Source organism: Belonocnema kinseyi, chromosome 5, assembly GCF_010883055.1.
Source record: "Belonocnema kinseyi isolate 2016_QV_RU_SX_M_011 chromosome 5, B_treatae_v1, whole genome shotgun sequence".
Classification (NCBI taxonomy): domain Eukaryota; kingdom Metazoa; phylum Arthropoda; class Insecta; order Hymenoptera; family Cynipidae; genus Belonocnema; species Belonocnema kinseyi.
In genome coordinates this window covers 138,812,043-138,836,172 of record NC_046661.1, presented here as the reverse complement: position 1 = coordinate 138,836,172, position 24,130 = coordinate 138,812,043, and the positions used below count along the sequence as shown (strand labels likewise).

Genomic DNA, 24,130 nt, shown 5'->3' with positions numbered 1-24,130 from the left:
TGCAACTCTATGTGCTGTACCCAGAATAATCCTGTTGTGAAGATATTCAAGACTCAATATTCCGCGACCCCCTTGACGGCGTGAGATGTACAGTCGCGGAACAGAAGCCTTTAGATGCATGCTTCTGTTCATGTGCATAACCTTTCTTGTCCCGATATCAAGGGATCTGAGCTTTTTCTTCGTCCATAGAACTACTCCAAATGAATAGAGTAGTACCGGGACGGCAAGCATGTTCGTTGCAGATACTCTTTTCCTCGCCGACAGTTCGGAAGACCAAATCTGCCGGATGAGAGGTTTGTATCTGCTTCGGAGATTATCCTTTATAGATGTCACATCCTGAATGCGGCTCTGTGGCACTCTCAGGCATCTATAAGTCCCTCCTGCGCAAAAGTGTCGTATAGCGCTTCTATGGACGACCTCAGGGTTTTCAGGATGCTATTAAGTTTTCCTTGCTTCAAATAAACCTTGGCGCATTTGTCTAACCTAAATTCCATTCCTATTTCCTTAGTATATCGTTCAACAATCCCCAGAGCTAGATGTAGTTGCTCTTTGTTTTTAGCATAGATCTTAAAATCGTCCCTGTAAAGTACAGGAGTGATCTTGTAGTTTTTAATAGTAATAAATTAATAGTAAAGTTTTTATAATAGTAATTTTTTGTTTTCAGAGTCGAAAGTTTTCTAATTATCCAATTTGAGGTCATAATATTAATCAAGGATATAATACATTTCTCGGAACGTGTACTGCATTTCTACATTTTTGTATATTTCTTAATAGTACGTGTAAGCTTTCATTTTTTGTATCACGGGCAGGAAGCCCTCAAGCTATAAAGCTGATTTTACCACACCCTCAACAATCATTTTCAGTAGTTGACCCCAGACCACTTGATGAAGCCCAGTATGTCATTTCCCGACAGCATTGTGCATATTGTAGGTTAAGTGTTTATGCCCAGTGAGCATCTGAACCACTGTCCTTATGTCTTTCTCCGGAAAACCAAGAATTTCCCTGGCTCTGTTCATTCTGCACGTATAGCCTAGGATGGACTTCACCTCTCGGCAACCCTGGACCTGCTCTCAGTATTCTCAGTGCTTAGTGCGGACCCAGCTTTTGATGGCAAGACGGATGCAGCAAGACGCTAGTCGCCGTATCGGTTCCGGCTATATGTATTCACTTGTCACACCGCTTCTTGCCAGCTGGTCTGCTTTTTCATTGCCCTCGATCTCTGTACGGCTAGGGACCCATATCAGAGCCACTTTATTTTTTTCTGCAGGTAAATTCAATGCCTTTTTGCATTATTAAACTAGTTCTGATGTTATATCTGGTTATCCCACTGCAGTTAGTGTTACTTGGCTGTCCGAACAGATCGTAATCTGTCTTTCAGCAGCGTTCTCCTCTTATAGTATCTTAGCACATCGAAGAACGGCAAGGACTTCTGTCTGAAAGACAGTAGCATGTCTCCCAAGCGGGACCACTAGTTCCCTCATCCTCGCCCTGTCATAAATTCCTGCTCCTGACCCTCCTTCTCCCCTGGAGGCATCCGTATACCAAATATCCCCCCGAAGGAGTGGATTAACATTTCCTTTCACGCATCCCTACTTGGAATGCAGAGCGTTTTGTTATTCTGTTCTGCCTCATATCGAAAATCGGCAGTGAACTAATGTCACTGGGAAGTCTAGTTTATCTAGTCCCCCGAGTCTATCTGTTTGCTCTTGCCAGGCGGCCCATCACGTGTGCCGCTTTTGCAGTTATCGCGAGGTTCTTCGCAGAGCCTGAAGCCCATCGCTGCTGTAGACGTAGTCCTCATTGCTCCCGCCAGCCCCCTAAACGCCGGCGTTTGCAATCTTCGCAGCCTGTCCATAATTTTATTTCTGTATGTGGCCACCAGACCATAGCCGCATGAAGGACACTCGGTTTGAGGAGAGATGAATAGAGCCATGCAAGCATTTTAGGCCCGTTTCCCCAAGTCAACCCTAAAGCTTTTCTACATATCCAAAACGGATTGCTATCTAGGACTACTCCCAGATATTTTACCAACTCAACTTTCAGCATCTTTTAATTATTCGTAAAAATTGCCATACTGGTATTTTCCGGATTTACTGCGAGCCGTAAGCCATCGCACCAGAGCTCTACGATGCGCCGTGCTGACCTTGTAAGGCTGATCAACGTTTCCAGGTGAGCCCCCCTAATTAGGATCACAAAGTCATCCACATATTCTTGAGTATAATACCCCTCTTTATTAAGCCTGCGAAGGATGCGTAGCATTCTCCGTATCCAGCCTACCAGTTGATTCGGTACTACACAAATCAAAGCCTCTCGAAAGATGACTTCTAGAGGAGTATTACGGAAGGCACCCTTTATATCCAAGAATGTTCCCACAGCATACCTCTTTTGTTTCGAGTGCTGCTCCAATTTTGCCACAACAGCATGGAGTGCCGTCTCTATCGAGCAACCTTCCTGAAAAGCATGCTACTCTCTGTGCAGCGGGGAGGCCCAACGTTCCTTATCCCTGATATATCTCTCAACCAGCCTCTCCAGCGTCTTCAGAAAAAAATACGTTAGGCTGATCGGTCTGAAATCTTTTGCAGCATTGTAGTTCTGCCTCCAGGGTTTGAGAATGTTGGCCACTCTAACGTCCTTCCATGCCGATGGCACTTATTTTAGGGCGATTCTTGCCCTAAATAACTTCGTAAGAGGAGAGATGACAAATTCCAGGCCATTTTGTAAAAGCACTGGGCAAATGCCAACCGCCGCTGGTGATTTAAAGGGGCCCCAGTCTTCCTCCTTTAGGTCGGTTTGAATTCGCTGAAACCCCGGGAAGTTAACTAAAATCAGGGGGTTAAGTGTTGCATCTTCGTTCTCGGAAAACTCGCCATTTTCGAGCCGTATAAGTCCAAGGCGAGCTTCTGAATTTTTCGCTACGATTTTATGGAGCCTTGCTGTTTACGGAAAATCTTTCGATTCCTCACAGAAGCTTCTCCAGTGTCCCTGCTTATAACTCCTTATATTTCTATCTTATTCATACTGAGCCGTCTCATAGATGGCGCAGCCTGAAGGGAACTTAGTTCTATTTTCCCGATTGCACAGTGCACTTGTCTTTTTGCCGCGTATTCCACCAGCCTTCCTCTAACTTCCTCTTTATATCAGTCCCAGAGTCTATTTCTAGGGTTTCTGATTTTTGAAACCACTGGTTTACCTAGATTTAGCTAAAACAAGATATATTTGTAGTCTGAGGGAGACTTCTCATCAGAGACTCTTCAGTCCACTGTTCTACTCCTCAGATGCTCCGAGCATAGAGCCCAATCGAGAACCTCACTCCTGCTTTAATTCAAGAATATGGAAGTATCACCTCGATTTAGAATATCCATGTCAGTGCCTGCTAGGTATTTGATTAAATATCTTCATCTGTCATTGATACTTGTGCTCCACCACACCGTGCAGTGAGAGTTGGCATCGCCCTAATTAGAGTGAGATCCCTGTAGCTACTAATACTTTCCCTTGTGACCAGGGTTATTGGATTAGGACGAGGGCTGTCTACATCACTGACATGAGTCTGGCTAGAAAAGCCGAGGCGCCTTTGCTGTGATGCAAATTAATCTGCATCATGGAGATTCCCGTTTCATCCATTAAATGAATAACGCCATGCGTTAGCTGCAAGAGCTCTAATTCCGGATTCAAGAAGCCCGACTACCAGGATAATTCCGTCCCCTGAGCTTTAGGTTTAGTCCCCCTTCGAGCCCAAACGCAGAAGTCCTATCTGCCAACCAGTCTCTCGACCAAATATCCCCAGCCTCGGCCACGATGGCCTCCGACCGGACAAAGATGTCGTTGAATATAGGGGCGCATCCCTTGCGGAGTATTGCATTAATCTCTTCAGAGATTTCCTTCCTCATCCTCTCCAGATAATTAAGAACTCGTCAGGTCTTAGGATAACCCGACAAGACGACTACTCTTACCAGTGCTTTGTTAGCCACCTCAATATTTGGGGGGGGGGGTATCTCTAGGGCCCTCTTTCATCTCGCCCATAAGATGAGCCTGAGAAGATGTTGTAGGTGCAGCCTCGCTATCTTGTGTGCTGCCTGAGAGACGCGTATTGCGCGCCCTTTTCTTCTGAGCACCGCTAGGTTTCTTCCATCTCATGAAGAGCTCCATTAGCTGTTCTTCTATCGTGGCTTCCGAATTGTCGCCATCCTCATTATTTCGTACCGCTTCTCGTGGATTGCCTCCTACGGAGCCTTCCGCTTTCTGCGGTGGATTAAAGGAGGATATCGGAACGACCCCTCATTGTTTTTCAATTGTTTTTTATAAATTTGTGACATAAAATTTCCACAAAATGCTAGGCAATTAGAAAATACCCCCTGCAGAGCCCCGCAGGCAGGGGCAGGTCTAAATAAAAATAAGAAGCCCAGAATTCCCCTTTAAGACACCTCCTTTATGACCCCTACCTGTCCGCCTCTACTGAGAGGGGCAGGCCGGGGTTTTCAAGGATTTGTTGACCCTTATGCCATGCAGTCCTCGACACAGCGATCACATCTTGTACCCCCAGAAGGACCGCTCCTTAGTTTAGAGCTCACCGATCGGAGTTCTTTTGATCCCAAGAGCAGCTGCACCTCGCGACGCAACTTCTGTAGTACACCTATTCCGGACTATAGTCCGGTGAGACCCTTAAGCCCTCCCAGTAACTGCAACGTCTCGCGATCCCTAGGGAGAGATCCATTATACAAGTAAAGAAATAATTTAATTTTTGGTTTTTTAGACGTTGTCATCTTTAGATTTACAAAAAAATTATTGCAGTGTGAACATTTTTCTAATTTCTGCATTAACGAAGAATGAAAAATTGAATAAGGAAACTTGATATAATTTCCCATTCCCACGTAGAGAAAATGTTTTCACAATGTTTTTATATCCCCAGTTTTTAGCATTACAGAATATGGAAGATTTTGAAGCACAATTGTTCAATTTGAAGAGATAACAAAATGTAACGATTTTTTTATCATTTTAAAATACATTTAGAAGTTTTTGGAAAAATTAGAAAAGAATGTAAAATTTGAGAAGACATATATTAAAAGTGACATAAAAAGAGAAAAATGAATTTAAAGAGAATATTTCTGAAGATTTAGAAACGTTACTACACATATACAATTTATATAAATATATTTTTTATTTTTTTCATAAATTAAATATAAATCTTTTAAGAATTTTTATTGCTTTTTTTATTTGCTATTTATTTTTATCACTTAAAAAAGAGCAAATATAATATAATATAAAGTCCTGAATGTTTATTTTTGAAATATGTATCTTTAGAAAAAATGTTATTTCTATCTTTTAAATGTTATACAAGAAGTTGTAGCATACAACGTATTTTTATAGTATCGTCCTCACTTGATCAGTTCAGTGGATATTTGTTTTAACCTCAGAACTTTTTTTGAAAATTAAATATTGAGCTGAAACTTTGGAAAAGTTTTTAGAGTACTTTAAAGTTCTCTAAAAGTAATAGGCGTTGAATAGAGAAAAATTAATATTTTCAGATTTCAGCGTAAAAGTGAAAATTATTCCATTATTTTGAATGCGCGAATTTTCCATCTATATGAAATTTTATAATAAGAATTGGTCATCTCAGAAACTAATTTATTTCTATTTGCATAGCGGCCGCCGCATAAGTTCCTATTTCCCGAAAGAGAACGTGTTTTCAATATATTTAATTCCTTGTAATTCTACCGACAGATAACCCCACAGAGATGTCTTCTATTTCCCAAAAGTGTTCAATTTGTGAAATTATTTAATTCCTTCTAATAAGTTCATAAAATATGTATAACAAATTGCTTTAATTCCTTCATGTGGAATATAAGTTTTGAAAATTTAATTTTAATCGATTCTAGTACGCCTCTCTAGAGTTACAATTATTTTAATTCAATAACTTGAATAGATTTCTTAAATGCATTTTTGATACGTTATGGTAAATTATTAAAATATCAATAAGTATAAATTTGAATATTTTTCGAATTTATAAGTTATAAAAAGATTTAATAATGAAAAATAGGTTAAATAAATGCTTTCGTTAAATTTTACTGAAAGTCGGTTGGGATAATAGGATTTGCATTTTTTCTATTCCCGTTGGAGAATTTTAAGGCGGAGGAAAAATCGCGTATTCATGGGAATAAAAATTCTTAATTTTTCTAAATTTAGCGCTTATTACCGGGAACTTCACTAAAAATTATTTATGACTAAATTAAAACTAGAAGTCTTTTTCACATCTTTTTGACGGCAGCGAACTACGTTAAAGTACAAGTTTTAATAATAAAAGATGTAAAAAAACATTTTAACTAAATCTTATTCGGCACACAATAAAGGTCTCGGCTATCGATTTCATTTGAATCAGTCGGTAACGGATGCCGGATAAGAGTTAGTTGAAATATTGTTTTTTACATATTTTATAATTTTTGTACATATCTTATTTCTCAAAATTTAAAGCCAATATTTTAACTATAAAACAGTTCGAACCTAACGATGCCGCAACGCTCCTTATAATATCTGTGACCTATTTGCAATATTCTATTGTTTACGATCACGCAATGCCTCTAATGATATTTCGATCCTTCGCCATGTACTACCTTGATCAAAAAGTTCCCGGAATTTATTTTTAAAGTTAAAAATATAAGTTTATTCTTGAATATTGATGTGGTTCCCTTTAAAGTAATTCCCATCGACTGCCACGTACTTATTCCAGCGCTTGATCCAGCTCTCAAAACATTTTTGATACTCAATTTTCGGTATGCCCATCAGTGCCGTTTTCGTTTCTGTATCATCTCCGATCGGCTGCTAAAACGCGTTCTGCGTAGTAGTTTTTTCAGTCGATCGAACAAAAAAAAAGTCATAGGGAGCTAAATCTGGCGAATTTAGTGGCTGCGGAATTGTATTAGTCGAGTTTTTGGTGAGAAATTCACGGATAATGATGGCATTGTGCGACGGTGCATTGTCATTAAATCCATTGCGAAAAACCGAAATTCGCAAAAAAACAGATGCACTCAAAATTGCTTTACATTTATAAATGTCAAGCTAAAGAAAGCTGAAATTCGAAGGGATTATTGTTAAAAGGTGTGACAACCTACAGAAACGAAAAAATGTGAATTGGACACCAGGGGGCGCCACACGGTGATGATTCCGAGAACTTTTTTTATCAAGGTAGTATGTTATTAATGTTAGGCATGTTTATTTTACTATCGTATACGGCGAGCATTTTTCGCTGTTATATACCCCTTTTTTCATGTGTGCATTCTTTTACTATCGCGTATATTTTATAATTGTTGATTCTACACCTTCCATTAATCTATCTGTTGAGATAGAATTTTCATGCGAGCTAATACCGTGGCAATACCGTTTAATACCCTACCCCTTTCCTACCCCTTTCTTGTGGAGGTGGGAATGCAACATTGTGACTGGTTAGAGAGGGGGAGAAGATTAAAATTTTAAGAGAATATTATAATACTATATCAAGAAAAGAGGATGCACTTGCGACTTCTTCCTCACTATAAATACATGTTTTCATCATTGAACAATTGAATTTCCTTAACGGAACTTACTGCACTGGCAGGATCCTGGTAATTTTTATAGACATAAACCTGCTCGTGAACTTATACATATAATCTGGTTGGTGCCTGTATAGGAATTTGTCAAAGGAACCTGACGCAAACTAACCTTTAAATGATCCTGTAAAGTTTCTTTCAGAGAGTGATTTGAGATGCGGGTTTATGTACAGAAACTTCTTGAGGATCCCCTAGGTAAATTGGCATAGGATCTAATCCGCGAGGATTCGCTAGTTGCCTGGGTCTCTCGATAGTATGTTCGATCTTCCAGGGAATAAAAGAAAAGCAGCTTTGTAGCTCTAAGTGACTTGAGTTTTCGCTGCCACTTTCTCTGAAGGACTCTATACGTGTTTCTGTATAGGAACCCGCGCCACAATTAACTTTGAAAAGGAACCTGTACAGGAACCTGTACTTGATCCTTCAAAGATCCATTTTTCGGTGCAGATTTCATCGCAGGATTATGTACGGTTTCCGTCACGAAATTCCTGCACATAAAACGTGAATACTACTTGTGCATGAACGTGTACAGGACCGTGTCCAGGAAAATTTTCAGGATCTTCCAAGGTTCCTTTAGAGAAACTTTTAGCTGCGTCTTGGCACGGCTTCCTGTTACTTCTGGCTGTTTCTTAAGTTGAAGTTTGCTCTTTTAATACGTAGATGAAATAAAATAGAATGAGACAAAGCACTAGTTAGGTATTCCAAAACCTGACTCTAAGAAGTGCTTCAGAAAGTAGGAGAATATTTCGTGAAGGTTTCATCTTCCAAACGAGAGTACGTTCAGGGGGATATCGTCCATATTGACCAGAATTAACTCTTTTTGCTGATACGCGGCCAGGTCGGATAGTTTTCGGACAAACCTTATATTAATAACCTTTCAAAGCGAGTGTGAACAGAATTAGCAAATCGTAGATTCTCATACATGAAATCTGCTGGATATAATAACTCATTAAATTATTTAACTCTTTTCAAAAATTTACAACAATTTTCATATCTTAAAATGTGTTATTGTGGATTCTTAGTTTTACTGATATTACAATGAATATTGTTTAAATTACTAAAACAGCGTTACACAAGAAATTGTGCCACTGTCTACGGACATTAAATGCGGAGATGTTTTCCCACATCCCTGTGAAGAATCCAGGTATCGAACTTTAAATGGTTCCTGCAATAATTTGTTGCATCCCACCTGGGGAATGCCAGGAACAAGAAATTTACGCATGCTTCCTGCAGATTATGCTGACGGTAAATTACTTTATTAAATAATGATTAGGGCCCTACATAAAATACTTTACCAATTTCAGGAGAGAAGAGGTCCTGTCAAAATTTTTTTTCGTGTCAGGATAAGGATATGCATACGTTTCCAGATGATAAACTTCAACAAACTTTACAAATTTGCGGAAGATAGTCCATAAAAATGTCTCGAATAACATAGCTAGTTTTTAAATTAAATGCGGAATAAATTAACAGAATCCAGTAAAAATCAATACAACTATTTTCCTTTGTTGCCTCGTAAATTGTACTATTTCATTTGCAGAAAATTATTTGTCTTCGCTAAAAAATTATCTTTGGTTGAAATCTAAACCATTTTGTTGACATTTTATTTTTGCTTCCTAGAGGATTCATTTTTCTCAATTAAGAATGCAAATGTTCGATTTTTGGTTCTGAATTAATAGTTTGAATTAAATATTATTCTTTTCTAATTTTTTTTTGTAGATGTAAAAATTCATAACCATAGTTGAAAATTGAGTATTCTGTTGAAAATTCGCCTTTTTAGCTTTGAAATTCCGCAAGTTGCTAGAAACTTATTCTATTCGGTTGCAAATAATACTTGTTTCTTCAGAAATTATTTTTGGATTAAAAATGTATTTATTTTGTTAACAATTAATCTATTTTTATAAACAACTTTCTATTTCAAATACGGTGGTTTTAATAGACTTGTGATATTATTTTATTTAGCATAGTTATTTTTAATAAAATAAACAATTTTCAAAAAATTTGCATGAAAAACTTTTTTTCTTCAAAAGCTTCAAATTTAATGAAAATAAAAAACACAGAGATTTTATAAGTAACTTTAGAACTCGCAGCACATCTGAGACACAAATTGCAGCTCTTCTTTTCAGACATTTTATTCTCACTACACTCTAATGCATAAAATGCATTTTTTTCCTTGCGGTCAACTATTTTTTGGAGAGATTATAATTTTTGGTAGAAAATTTTCTAAAATTTAAATCATTTAGCTGTTAAGGCGACCGCCTGTTTAAAAATAATTTTTGTGGCTGATAATTTGTCCTTTTGGGTTAAACATTTATATCTTTTAGTAAGAAATCTGTTGTGATTAGAAATACAATAGTTTTATTGAGAATTTAATATGTTTGGACATGAAATCGTAGGAATTAAAATTTTTTATATTGAATTCACTACAGTATTCACGCTAATTTTATATAAAAATAATTTAATTCCCTATTTCCACAAAAAATCACTCTATTTTTCCTACTTTTAGAGACTTCTGGGCTACGTTCAATTAAAAAGGGGGAAGGGGATTTTTAAAATAATAAAAAATTGGTAACGTGGTTTATGGAAGGCCCCTGATTGAGCGGAACATTTCATAAGCAAATATAATCAATATTATCTTCAATTTTTAAGGAATTAGTGCTCCTAGATTGTCCAAAAGTGGAAAAGCATTGCCACTTCCCAGAACTCTCAGCATTGAATTAAGCCCCAATGCCGAAATTTTCGATAAAAAGTTTACTTTAGCGGCAATGGAACAAGGCCAAATTGTTGCACATGACATAACATTGGTACATGCTCCTACTAGAACATGTAAGTGTCAATATATTAAATAATAATATTTAAATTATTGTTATAATTTAAACAGAAAAATTGCAACTGCTCTCTTTAATTTTTTAAATGTCTAATAACTTACAAGACTTTATAATGCAGCGGAAAATCAGTGCTGCTCAAAGCAAGGAAAACTAGATAAAGATTATTTAAACAAATCTTTGTGCTATCCGCTTATTATACCCAAAGATGATCCAGGTTACAAAGACAGTGGAGTTGAGTGTCTTAATCCATTCTTTCGTACTATAACTGACTTGCAAAACAATTGTTCTACACGAGGAAAAGCTGCGACACAGGTTAAAAAAATGATAAAATTTATAAACAAGTTTATTTAAAATGATACTTCCTCACAAAAAATAATGTTCTATCAGACTGAACCACCACGCCTTTACGTTTTTGGCGCTGCTTGGCCTGAATCCCCAGTCTGTTTCATCCCACCATGTTAGGAGGAAGATAATTTCAAGTTCATACTGGAAATAGATGTTTAAGTGGAGAAAAATACGACTCTTGCACGTTTTTTGAGTCGTAAAATATAAATCAGGGATCCCTTTAGCACCATCGGGTCAGAATAAAAGTATTTCCAAGGTCTGATTAGGAAAAAAACATTTCACGGAGAAAACATCACAGGTCATGTACGTTTGTGGGGTCGCTGAATCTGAATCCGGACTCTGTTCGATCCCATTATTGATTCTTTTATTAAAATTTAAGAACTCTCTTTCTCAGAGAATGCTGCAAATGGAAACTTCTACAGTTTAAGGTAGGTTCTAAACCTCCAAAAACAGCAACTTTAATTATGTAGAGAACCCTTTTCTCTAGAGGTACGGTCCCATGACTCTGTGGAGATGAAAAAATCCCTTGCTAGGCTAGTGTTCACCGCATGGGTCGCCGAGGCACTTCCAGAGAGCGAAGCGGGAGTCGAATCTGAAAGCTGGCGGAGTGAGTCCGAAGCCTAAACTATAGCCCCCAGGAGCATCGTCCCACTTTAAAAGCCATTCTTTAAAAGCCATTCTTTAAAAGTCATTTTCCTTTTCTTTTTTACGATAATAGCCTAAGAATATCAAAAGGGTGATTTAACATTCAAGTTTCTGTTTATCTAGGGGTCGCAAACCAAACGCGAACGTAAAATATCCCGCTTTTTCAGAATACGCATTCAAAAAACGGGATTCACTTTAATAAGAAAATTTGACCTTGGAATGTACTTCAACCTCAACTAATGTGGTTAAACCGACCCCTTGGTTTAGATTCAGCGACCCGAAAAATGTACAACAATAGTGATTTCCTCTGCTCAAACGTTTTTCCCTTAATTTAATTTGAAAAAGACGTTTATCCTAGCCTGATGAGGGCAAACATTGAGCAGATTTAGCGATCGCAAATATGTATAGGCATAGTGGTCTAGTATGATGCACAGAAAAAATTTTTTGTAGCGCTGTGTGATATTGAACTTCCATTTTATCTGAATTTGTATTTTTTCATTGCAGCTGGCAATTGTCACACATGTGGCAGATTTGTCTTTAGTTTATGGATCTGAAGATAACGTTACAAATACATTACGAGAAAAGAAAGGTGGTCGATTAGTAGTTGAAACACGAAACAATCACGACTGGCCACCGACCGTAAAAGAGATGTACAATCTGTGCAATGGAACAGCACACATTTGTTACAGAGCTGGTATGCATTTTTTAAATTATAAATCAGAATAATCATCTTTTTCAGAATTCTAACCTTTATATTTGACTTTTAACAGATGACCTGTTACATTTTACCTCTCGCCTATATTACTAAACTCTTATGTACGCACCAAAATGTCAATCCTGAAAGAATCTTTTGTTTTTGATTTTCTAAACCCTTACATCTACAATTCCCTTCTCTTTGTGAAATAATGCATCCAGTGTAAAAGGATACGACAGTTGACAGCCACGTGGTTCAGATCTTTTTTGTAATGAGTGTATGTTATTGTGCCGTTCAGTTTTATATTTGCTGTTTATTAAAGTTAACCATAATTCTAATCGATTTAAACTTCTTTTTGATATTTAAAACATGCGTGGAGCGTGAGCTAAGTTTATTATTTTAAATTTTCAATGTCATATTTGATTAGCTCTTAAGAGCAGCAGAGGCTACTGAAGCAGTTCCTTGTAATCATCTCTTGGATGAAATCCAAGTAACTGTTAATCGGAATTAAGTAAACTTTTCCATCCTCATTGTCTTCAGAGTATCATCAATAATTGAAGATTCACGTCTGTTACTAAAACCTGCCGGATCTGAAACTGCTAAAATATCTTGGTTAATGGTGACACGAGACGTTATTTTTGCTAACTTTTCTTTTTTGAGTGGAACTTATTCAGAATCAGAAATATGACTTGATTCTCCTTCAGCTACCTCCATACTCAAGTTTAGGCCATTTCCGATTTGCGCTACTACCTTTTCTGTCCTCTGATCCCTATATTTTCCTTTTTTCACGTCCCTTGTTTTTCCAAGTCTTTTTTTATCAAGGCACTTTCGAGCTGTCTAGTTTAAGTTTTTATTTACGTTTACCTTCTATTGCGCTGACGTACAGTTTTAAACTTTCTAGATTTTCTATCGTGTCAACATTATCCTTATGTCCTACCTCATAAGAAGTATTAATTTTAATTATGAAAGCTTTCTTTTTTCAATTAAAATAAACTTTAAAAGTAGCTGTATTTTTTTTTAAGCGAACCATTCAGAAGCCTAAAATGTGAAAAATTATTTGGTTTCTATGTGGCGCAAAAGTTTCCATTGCCAGAGAAATAAAATCTGTATTATTTATTTCATTATTAGCATATATCACAGAGAACTTCAACCTCCTATTTAATGAACGTGCTGAAAATTTGGATTTTAGAAAAATTGAACTGTGTCTACGAAATAAAACCACACTAATAACTTTGATTTGTAACCCAAAGCCTTAACCCGCTCCCCCCACCCACCCCACAACGCCCCAAAGGTTAACCAGAAACGTTAATTGAATGGGATGTTGAAGTGCTCTGTGATATGTGTTGATAATGAAATAAATAATACAGATTTTATTTCTCTGGCAATGGAAACTTTTGCGCCACATAGAAACCACATAATTTTTCACATTTTAGGCTTGAATATGTCGTTAAAAAACTTCAAACGATTTAAAAGATTTTAAATTATTTTTAGAAGTTCTAGATAAATTGAAAATATTTCAAAAATTATAAGCAATTTCAACAAATTTTATAGAATTTTTAAAGATTAAAAAAAATTTCACAATATTTAAGGAATTATATAGGGCCTACAATCATTTCAAAGGATTAAAGGAACTTTCACTATTTCAAAGAATCTCATGGAATTGCCGATGATTTACAAAAATTGTTGAGATTTGAACTTTGTTTATGGAGCACTTCAATTAATAACTTCAACTAAATTTATATTAAAGGGATCTCAAATTATTTCTTGTAATTTTAATTGACCTTCAAAGATCTTAGGAGTGTAACATTTTGCTTTATTTTTTTTACTAAATTCTATTTGTCAGAATATCAAGCAAGCCTAAATGTGATTTCAAAAATCTTTTCGGCCATAACATGTAGAAATATGTTTTTTCATTTTTGTTTTTCCGGAAGCTAGAATCGTCGAACTCCTTAGGTGTTAAATTAAAACAAGCCATGAGTTTTTAAAATCAAATGCTGATCAAAAAAATGTACACAATCAAACTAACTTCCGTTTATAAATATAAAAGAAGAAGAAACTTATTGATTGTGAGTCAAAGAATCTGTGCTACGAATCTTTATTTTTTTTACATCAATGAAAATCGTTAAATTAGTCAAGCACTTGTATATCATTCAGGCTAGCACTCAGCCTTGTTTCTATTTTAAATATTTCATTTTTAATTTTACATCTTTATTGTGATATTTTAAAACATTATTTTTATATGCATCTAACCTTTGAGACTAGGGCGTTGTCGACAGTACTCCTCAGAAACAAGGGTGGAATATGTTAATTAAGTTAATGCGGATTTTTAAATGAAACTGTCTGAATCCGTAACCGATTTCCAATCTAATTTATGCGATTTTTCGCTTTGCAGAAGAATGCTAATGAGCCAAGGCTTTATTGAGATGAACGTGAGAAAACCTTCGCATTTTTCCTAATGCAGAAAAGCAAATTTAAAATGAACTAAAAAGGCAGCACGCAAAGCATGTTTCCTCTTTGCTCGTCCATGACCAAGTTTATTTTCATTGAATTTGAAAGACTAGCTTAGGGCATGTTTTCACTGATCATGGATTTGGAATTAACATTTTACATATCATTCGTTTCTAGTTTTCTTGTTTGATTACGGCGAAAGTGATTGGTCGAGAACTCAGAATCAATCCCTATGTGAAATATTGAGACAGTGAAAAATTAAAATCCGAGCTAAGAAAAAAACACCCTTATATTTCAACAAAAACTTAATAAATACAATTTATATACATTATTGTGCATTTTATGATCTTTTAATATTTTAATTACATGAATTTTATAATGCCCATTTTGAATCTCGCCCTATATTGCGGCCAACTAGCGTGCGACCCTAACGCAAGCGCAGTAGCTTGAGGTGCCCACATTAGACAGAATCGTCGACAAAACGTCCATCCCTGGGCGGAGCTGGCAAGTATTTCCAATATGGACCCGCTGATATTGAATTCTGAACCAGTGGGTAGGGTTGGTCACATTACAGCTGGATCATTACTCCAACCGTTTACGCTAAAAATAGAATGTCCAATCGTGCGGGTCCAGATCGGTTTCTGAGGGTCCAAGAAATGATTACTGATGCAATTTATTGCTGACACACTGGCGAATTATTATAGGTTCTGGCTCTATAGAGAGAAGAGAATGTGTGAATTCTGCGGGGAGGGGGATGCAAAAGTTAAACATATGTTGGAGGAATGTTAAGAGGTGGAATAGAGTAGGATAAACAAGGAGGTATTGTTGCATGAAAGGGGGGACAAAAGGGCAGTAACATGGGTGAACGGGTGTTGGGTAAGATGGAGAAACAGCGAAGGAAGGAGGAAAAGGACTAGAGAAAGAAGAATTGTAAATAGGGGAGAAGGTAGATGTAAGAAAACTGTAAATATTGTAAATAATAGTGCAGTATTGAGCGTTAGCCGCAGAGACAGGGGCTGGCAATGCGAAGCATAGCGAGGAAAGAGAGACATGCGTGCGAGGCGAGGCTAGGAAAGTTTCGGTATTGAAGCGAGCGGATTACTTATAAGGTGTGAATAGGTGGTAATTTGTAAGAGATAGCTGCAAGAAAATTCGATAAAAAAATAAAAGTGTAAGCGAGTAAATTTTTTAAGGCCAGCAGGCCAAAAAAATTAACTTTTATTCATCTATTGCCGACACAAATTTTGAGCGAATGGCAGATCGAAGAATATTAATTTTTTAAATACATTTCATGGTAGAAAAGTTATCATGGTGCTACTTCGGCTTAAGAGACAAACCATCTTGTGCGGAGCAACCACTTTGCGAAGAAGCTGCTTTTAGTGATCGTCGAAGTTTCTAGGAAGAAAGCGTCCCGACACGTACGATTGTCTTACGGCCAGAAGACCTTCACAAGGGCGAGTGACTGGCATGAATAAAAAGAGAACAAAATTTAACCCAAGATCTCACAATAATCCTGAATTCCACTGCCAGCACAATAAGATCAAAACCTCGTAAAACTCTAACAAAAACATTTAGTAAATCGACATCGGTCATGGTGTTGTCATCAATCCACTTTATATGCAGCACCTAAGTTAACGTAATTTCCAATATGGAAATGGAGAGACTCAGCTCTCTAGCCCAAGATATCAACGCCTCAGTTTCTTCCTTGTAAAAATTAGGGTGAAATATCACTCTCCTCATTTCTAGTAGTCAGTAAAATATCATCGACGTTCTTTTAGGCTATCATGCCTTAACCTCTCCACGTCATGGGACAAAAGTATCAATGCTTGGCTTAGAAGAATCGAGTGAAGCTTGATTGTCCTTAAATCTGACAATCAATAGATGATTACATGTACCTCACTCAGAAAAAAATAATCTTCACCTGATGGTCGAAACTGATATTAAATTATTCATCGTAGCTGCAATACCTGCTAAAGGTGTCAAAAATGTTGACCTCTTTGCCAAAGTTTAATTAAGTCCGTGAAAAAAATTGCTTTAGAACTTAAAAAACTTCACTGCAAAGATAATTTTATTGTGAACAAATTCTCTATTCATAACAGCATCGTTTGTTAATTATTAATAAAGTTACAGTTGGGCGAAGGTATCAAAACAGGGTTTACATTTTCAATGTCATTACGGTGAACCGTGACTTGTTAGAGAGTGTTGAAAATTCATGACAAACACAACAAAACAAAATCAGGCTAATTACTTCAAATTTTTTGTATATCTGGTTGTCATAAAAATTAGAGAATTTAAATAATAGTTTGGGAATCGGGATCTTCAAAAACACCACCGTGAAAGGGGCTCCTACTCCTGCGATGCATAGATTTCGGGCGCACGCTCCTTTGGAACCGAAATGCTCGTATCAGTAGAGCGATCGTAACCTTCAAGCTCGTACCTTTGGAGTCTAAGTGCATAATTACTAAAAATTTAAAATATCCTTTCAGGTGACTCGAGAATAAATCAAAATCCGCAATTAGTAGTTCTGCAAATAATGCTGCTTAGAGATCACAATCGAATCGCTGACTTCTTGACTAAACTAAATCCCCATTGGTCCGATGAAAAAACTTTTGAAGAAACAAGAAGAATTCTTATTGCTAAACATCAAAGCATTACATATGATGAGTGGTTGCCTACAATTTTAGGTGAGATTTGAAGTTATTGTATAAGATTTGCTTTATAACTTGTATTTAATATTATAAAACCACTTAGTTCCTGAAAATAAAGTTAATGTATTACTGAGGGTTCATAATTCATGGTTTTTATGTATAAAATACGCACTGACATATTGTTTCAGGTCGCGAGAATTGTTATAAGAACAAACTCATTTATAAAACAAAAGATTATGTGAACGACTATGATCCTTCAGTAGATCCCAGCATTTTCAATGAATTTACAGCTGCAGCCTTTCGCTCCCTACATACACTAATTGCTGGAAATCTTAAGTATAATCATTTTACAAATTTCAAACTGGAAAACATTTCGGGTAAAAAAATCTATAATAATGATCAGACATTAAAATCCGTTTCATATTGCATTCAATATCTCCCAAATTGGTCATTTATGTTTTAAACTTTTGTCGAAATTATTCAAGAATTCAGTAGCATACAAAATAATTTAAACTTTGGTAGAACGGAAAAGCTAATAGAATAAAAGCCAACGAAATATGATAGAAAAGGATAAAAAAGTATAGAAAACGATAGAAAATCATTTTAAATAATTTTATAGAAGGTAAATAGTGTGAATACATGCATTTTTCAGACTCGCTAAGGAGAATCGAGAGTTTTCTAATTCTTCCTTAAAATTAGGCCGCCTCTTATTTATTCCAACTGATGTCGAGAAAGGCGAAAATTTTGATGATATGGCGAGAGGATTATTTACTCAGCCTCAAGAACGAGCTGATAAGTACTACAATAAAGAAGTGATTTAAAAGCAAATTTATCCTAACATGATTTACTTATAAGTCAATGAATATTAAATTATATCCATAATATTATTTTTCAGATAACTCTTTTTTTGGGCAGAATAACAGATAAGCTGGGAATGGATCTTCGAGCCTTTGATATTCAAAGAGGTCGAGACCACGGTCTTCGACCTTACGTTGATTATCGTACTTACTGCGGACTTCCAAAAGTTTTAAAATGGGATGACTTTCTAGATTTAATTTCTTTTGAGGCATGCCAATTTTATAATTTTTTATCATAAAATTGTATTATATTTCTCCAATTCTAGTTCAATTGTCCCTGTTTAGGATGTTAAAAAATTGTCCAAACTATATGAGACTCCAGCTGATGTAGATTTAGCAGTAGGAGCGAGTTTAGAAAAAAATATGCCACATTCTTTGGTTGGGCCAACCTTTCACTGTATTTTGACTCAACAATTTCTCAGAACAAGAATAGGTGATCGCTTCTGGTATGAAAATGGAAAATGTGGAACACCTTTCACTCTTAGTAAGTCAATATGTTCTTTATCCGAATGTTGTTTATAATGAGTTTTAACATTAATACCCTCAAGATTATCAAAATTCCAAATGTACGCTTTTTTAGAGCAATTGAAGGAAATTCGAAAAGCGAGAATCTCTAGAATAATTTGTGACAACGGTAATGATATAAAATCAATTCAGCTGAGAGGATTTGAGCAAGTTTCTGAAAAGTAAGATTTTTCGTTATTGCATTGTAAATTGAAGTATGCGATTAAAAAGTCTGATTTACAATATTGCCCTACAGGAATCCACTGCTTAAATGTGAAGATATTCCCTCGATCGATTTATCATTTTGGAAGGAAAATACACCCGAGCAATAACAGAAATAAAGACTATATGATATTTTTATCGTCAATAGTTTAGCTTGATAAGAACTGCCGATTATAATTCGCAGAAGCATTTTTAAATTTTAATTTAGTTGTTACAAGAGCATAAAGTCGTGTTGAAAGTTTTAATTTAGGATTATAAAACTATTTAGATATTTTTTTCTTCAATGGGGAAGTTCTACGTTAAAGAAAAACAGTATACGGGGAAACTTTAAATAGCAATTATGCTCCTCTTTAAAACACCTACAAAAAACTTAGCATATGGTTTGGACTTTAAAGTAAAATGATTTGATCCTTTTTTAATCTATTTAATACTAGAATAACCTACGCGCGCTGTACCTTGCATGTAACGTTGTTATATTACGTAATATAATAAACTTATGTAATTATAAAATTCAAAACAAGATGTATTTTACAATATTCATTACACTGGCTGCTGAAAAAAATATTACTTATATGAACATTAAAAAAATTTCTTTCTCTTTTTATTTATTAAAACTTTCATGCATTCAGTTATCTTTAAAAATGTAATGAAATTATATAAATTTGAAATTTTAATTTACAAAAAACAGTACTATAATTTTGTAACTTTTTCATACTTTTACAGAGGTAATAAGACAAAATTATAGATAAAAGCATATTCTCAAGAATTCGAAAAATAATTTAGATTATTTACAGCACTTCGTTTTTATATTAAAGTTTTGACCCCCACCTTCCACCCTACTGTTTCTTATTAATTGCAAAATTTGTTAAAATTTTAAACTAATGAGAGAAATTTTCAAGAAAATAATTGAATCCTCAACGAAAATAGATTCATTTCTAACTAATAGTTGCATTTATAACCAAAAAACATGACATTTCTACCGAAACTGATGAAATCTTAATTCAAAGGAAGAATTCGCAACATAAGTTTAATTTTTAAACATAAAAGATTTTTCATTTCCATTCTGTCCTTTTTGAGGCTCATGATTTATGATACTTTGATAATTTGAATAATAAGTTACTGAGCACACAGTTATTGAATTCTGCCATCTATTACCTATTGAAGGCCGTAGTTTGCGGTACATGCAGATATCTATCCGAAAAGACGATAGATACGTCATTATGAGATAGAGAAATTCAGTCAACTAGGGATTCGGATGACGCAAGAAAGGTTGAGAGTGTGCTAGACAAGCGCCATTCCTCAGACTGAGACTCAGGCAATCAAGACAGTTTTTACGGTTTGCTATTGTTTCCAGCATGCGAATCAACTAGAATAAGTCCAAATTCTCTACTTGCAAATAGATCTTGCGTAGATCGAATAGTGATGCTTTACTGATTGGCCCAAAAGAAAATCACCAAACTAAACGATTACCTGATAAGTCAATTTGAATTTGTAAAAGATAAGATCTATAATCTTGAATCATCTTATCAAAAGTGGATCACGGCAGAGAAGAAATCAACTTAATCCATTCAATTCCACCTTTGAATTTTATGTTTAAGGACATGAAATTAAAAATGAAAATGAAATAAAAGCAGGTGTATCAGTGCAATTCCACGAGCGACTGGGAGTCCCTTGCGTAGCTCTTTTGTCTCATCGGAATAGTGTCGCCTCTAAACCCTTTTCTCTTAATCAATAGAAGGATACACCATTCCTTCTTTGAAGGCCAGGAACTCAAAGGTTTCCACAAGCATTCCGGAAAATTGCACCAAAATGATCATTTTCCAGAGGTGGTACTGGTAGATCACATGACAGGGGTTCGCTGTGTTATCAACGACAGATGCGTAATGCCAGTTACCTTCAGGTAGAAAACATTGTATTTTTTTTCCACGTGGTTACCGATGTATGTTTTCCAGCTAGTAAAACCTGATCCATTCCAGAGTTTTGAAAGAGTCAGACAAAAGATGGCCGATAAACGAGGAAGATAGTTTAAGGACAGACCGAAGATGAGCCACTAAACGTACAAGCAATACGCCAGCACACAAATCTAGATGTGGATTGCTTGTCTCTTGAATTCGCGCAACCTTAGTCTTAGCCTATACCAGCGAGACATTTATATCGTCGAAGGACATTGTGAATCTTAAGTGAGCTACGGCTTCTGGGACCTTCTGTGAAACGTCTACAAATCCATGGAACTCGCAAACTGTAATGTCAGACGACTAACCAATCCATCTAGATATCGAAAGGTGGAGATGTTTATCATATCAGCTTCATTGTTGTTCCAAGTTTGGATGTGTTTCGCTAGCAATGGCTGGTCCCAGTCAATCTGGAGTTTCCACAAACTACGCAAAATCCTATTTGCGATGACGGTCACTGGAGCAAGCCACCAACGAGGATCAAAGTTATGAGCACTCTCTGCAAAGACATTTCGAGAAGACAGTATCTGCTTCCTTTGGAAGTAGATACAGTTGACGGCATGTCTCTCTAGCCTTAACTGGATTATCTGCTCTAGGGAGTGCATCATCCATATATACTTTCTTCATCAAGATATTAGCAGCTGAAGTAAAGAAATGGCCTTAATCGGTGACTATTTCGTGTTTCTGATGCCCAGATAGGGAAAAGATTTATCCCTGAAGGTCGCCGTTTTAAGATTGTATGTTTGAATATCCTCCACCAAATTTGGGCCCGGTATTTAGAAGGTCACTCAAAGATAGTCCTCTTTCAACCGTTCTTGATGACTTAAAGGCAGTTTTTAATTTAGTCGTTGAACTATTCTCCTTTATTATATAGTGATGCAGAAGAAAATAGATTTGGTTCGGTTAAAAATCTTCGGAATTTCTGACTAATTTTACCTCGATCAGAGTAGCATACTCCTGTACGTCTCGCGCATAAGTTTCGTGTAACTTAGGATCCAGACAAAGTCGCCTTTCTACGATCATGAGTGTGAGATAAGCCGCGAACCGAGATTTTCTTATTTTGATCGATCGATTTTTTATTGGCAGACGACCAGCGTAACGACCATTCTTTATAGGTTAATAAATGGATGAGTATATTTTCTCACACTCTTCTTCATCAAGGCTAAGCTCAGACAAGTGTGGTGAAATATATTCCTAAAATACGAATAGTCTAACCGGATCGATCAGTTATATTTTAACAGAATACTGCAGCTCCACGATGCTTCAGGAAATCGGGTTCTTCTCAACAGGAAGAACAAAGACACAATGCAACCCAAAGAAGTCCTTTGCGCTATAGCTGTGTCTATCGAACCTTTTCACATTTCATCCTAGGTAACCTGCGAGAAGATTTTAACCACCTGTATCATCTCGACCCTATCATCCTGATTGGCAATTGGATCTTCCAGCTAAAGACCATGGATCCAGTCTATAATTTATAATCACAATATAGAGACCCTTACTGCCTGGTACAGGCTGATCTTCTACACCTTTGATTCTTATAATGGCCTGATAGCACCGCAATCTTAGTGTATAAGTTGTTTGAAGGTAAATTTTGACTTAACGGTCACATTAATTTTGAGTTCACATTAAACCGATCAAGCCTAAATGTCATCGCGACCAGGAACGGAGGTCACCTCGACCAGGAGCACTTGTTAAAAATTATACTTCGATTATTTATTCCTTGCATATGGCTGTTTCATGTTTTAGAATCGCCGCCTGTCAATGGAGTTCTAAAACCACACAGCGGAAGCCAAGGATGGGACGATACATCCAAGGTTCAGCAGAAGTCATAAACGGACCGGAGTAAGGGGCCTATTACCAACCCATGTACCTACCATCTCGCACCTCCATTTTTCCGATCAACACAAAATGGCGGGTCCCAGACATCCCGTCTATTTTGTTCAGCACTCAGCTGACACCTTGCAAAATTCCCTTCACGCTATATTTTTGCGATACAAGTCACGACACCCATCAAGGACTCAATGAAAACGAGGGTTGGACACTCTTACGTTAAAGGATGACCGAGGTTCCTAACACGACCCAGGATAGTTACTTTCGACTAGTGTAACAACCACCGGTAACCCGTTCTACCACTGCGGTTACCGGTTATGACCAGAATCAACTCTAGACGAATAAGATTCTCGAAGGAAGCCACCATCTTTACCATCCTGCGAATGCCGTGTCGCAGAGGTCCGACGCTACGAAAATATGGATGACTACGCAACTTGAGATCCTATTAGCTCGCCCACGTTAAGCTTAAATGGGACTCCGAGCAACGCCATATTGTCACTATGGAAATGTTTGTAACAAAACGATCGACCTATGTCGGCCCATGTTGGGCCTTTGTTCGGTTTATTAACGCGTCAACGGAAAATAACATAGAGACAGACTTTAATTAAGTCACGTAGATTATAGATTCATAGGTCTGAGATCATGTATATAGTTATTCTATTTTTGGTTTGAAATTTCATTTATATTCTCTTAAATTTTCCCACCTGAAATTGAAGTTTTAAGAATTACTTAAGTCTCGTGAAACTCATATCGTTAAAGTTAAGTCATAGTTAAAATAGTGGTAAAATAAATGTTTAACATTCTGTACTTAAAATGAAGTAGTTCAATTTGCAGTAAGACATCAATTTTTAATGAATTCACATAACTTTTCTACTGAGAACATTAATCTTCATCAAAGAAGATCAATGTTCTTAATGAAAAAAAAATTTCAATAAAAATTAAAATAGTTAGAATTTCTGTGTTAAAAGTGAATTTTCGGTTAAGCAAATGCATTTTCATTCGAAAACTTATTTTTCCACCGAAGAGAATAATTTTCCGCACCAAGAAATAAAGATTTTTCACAAAATGCAGGAAAATTCAACCAAGTATTTGAATTTTTGAAGAAATTCTCAATCTATGTAAAACATAAAAGTATCAATTTAGAGTAATTCAATTTTTATTGACATCAATTTACAACCAATTTACGTAACTTTTCCATTTAAAAGATGAATCTTTAATAAAGAAGATTGAAGTTCCATTAAAAAGGAAATTTTTTGAAAAAATTGGAATAATTTTCGATTAACAAATAAATTTTTGTATACAAAAATGAATTTTCAACGAAAGATATTAATTTTTACCAAGAAGAAACCAGATGTTCCACAAAATACATAATATTTCAACAAAAAATTTGAATTTTTTAACGGAATTGTCAACCTCATATTTAAATTATTAACCGAAGAAATGAATTTTAAATAAAAAGGAAGAATATGTCATCAAGATGGTTAATATTCTACCGCCTAAGACGCTGCATTGACGCAGGAGGAACCTATTTTGAAAGTTTTTACAGAATTATAACGAATGGCTCAATAATACTTTAGACTTTGTCT

The 24,130-nt window shown here is 36.0% G+C and overlaps 1 protein-coding gene across 1 annotated transcript; it reads left to right on the top strand.

Moving 5' to 3' along the window:
• Window positions 1-8,646: 8,646 nt before the first annotated feature.
• Window positions 8,647-19,319, top strand: LOC117173446 (peroxidase-like). The gene is made up of 11 exons (XM_033362022.1): window positions 8,647-8,819; window positions 10,221-10,397; window positions 10,518-10,711; window positions 11,894-12,083; window positions 17,018-17,215; window positions 17,368-17,515; window positions 17,832-17,991; window positions 18,075-18,245; window positions 18,322-18,520; window positions 18,617-18,722; window positions 18,797-19,319. The coding sequence occupies exons 1-11, from the start codon at window positions 8,771-8,773 to the stop codon at window positions 18,870-18,872; spliced, it is 1,668 nt and encodes a 555-aa protein (XP_033217913.1). The 5' UTR covers window positions 8,647-8,770; the 3' UTR covers window positions 18,873-19,319.
• Window positions 19,320-24,130: the final 4,811 nt, after the last annotated feature.

Bases quoted from the DNA above. Each gene is read 5' to 3' on its own strand.
- LOC117173446 (XM_033362022.1), top strand. From the start codon at position 8,771: ATGCCAGGAACAAGAAATTTACGCATGCTTCCTGCAGATTATGCTGAC. The intron at 10,712-11,893 runs GTTAAAAAAATG...TTTTCATTGCAG, and splicing joins GAGGAAAAGCTGCGACACAG to CTGGCAATTGTCACACATGT. The intron at 17,516-17,831 runs GTATAATCATTT...TGCATTTTTCAG, and splicing joins CTAATTGCTGGAAATCTTAA to ACTCGCTAAGGAGAATCGAG.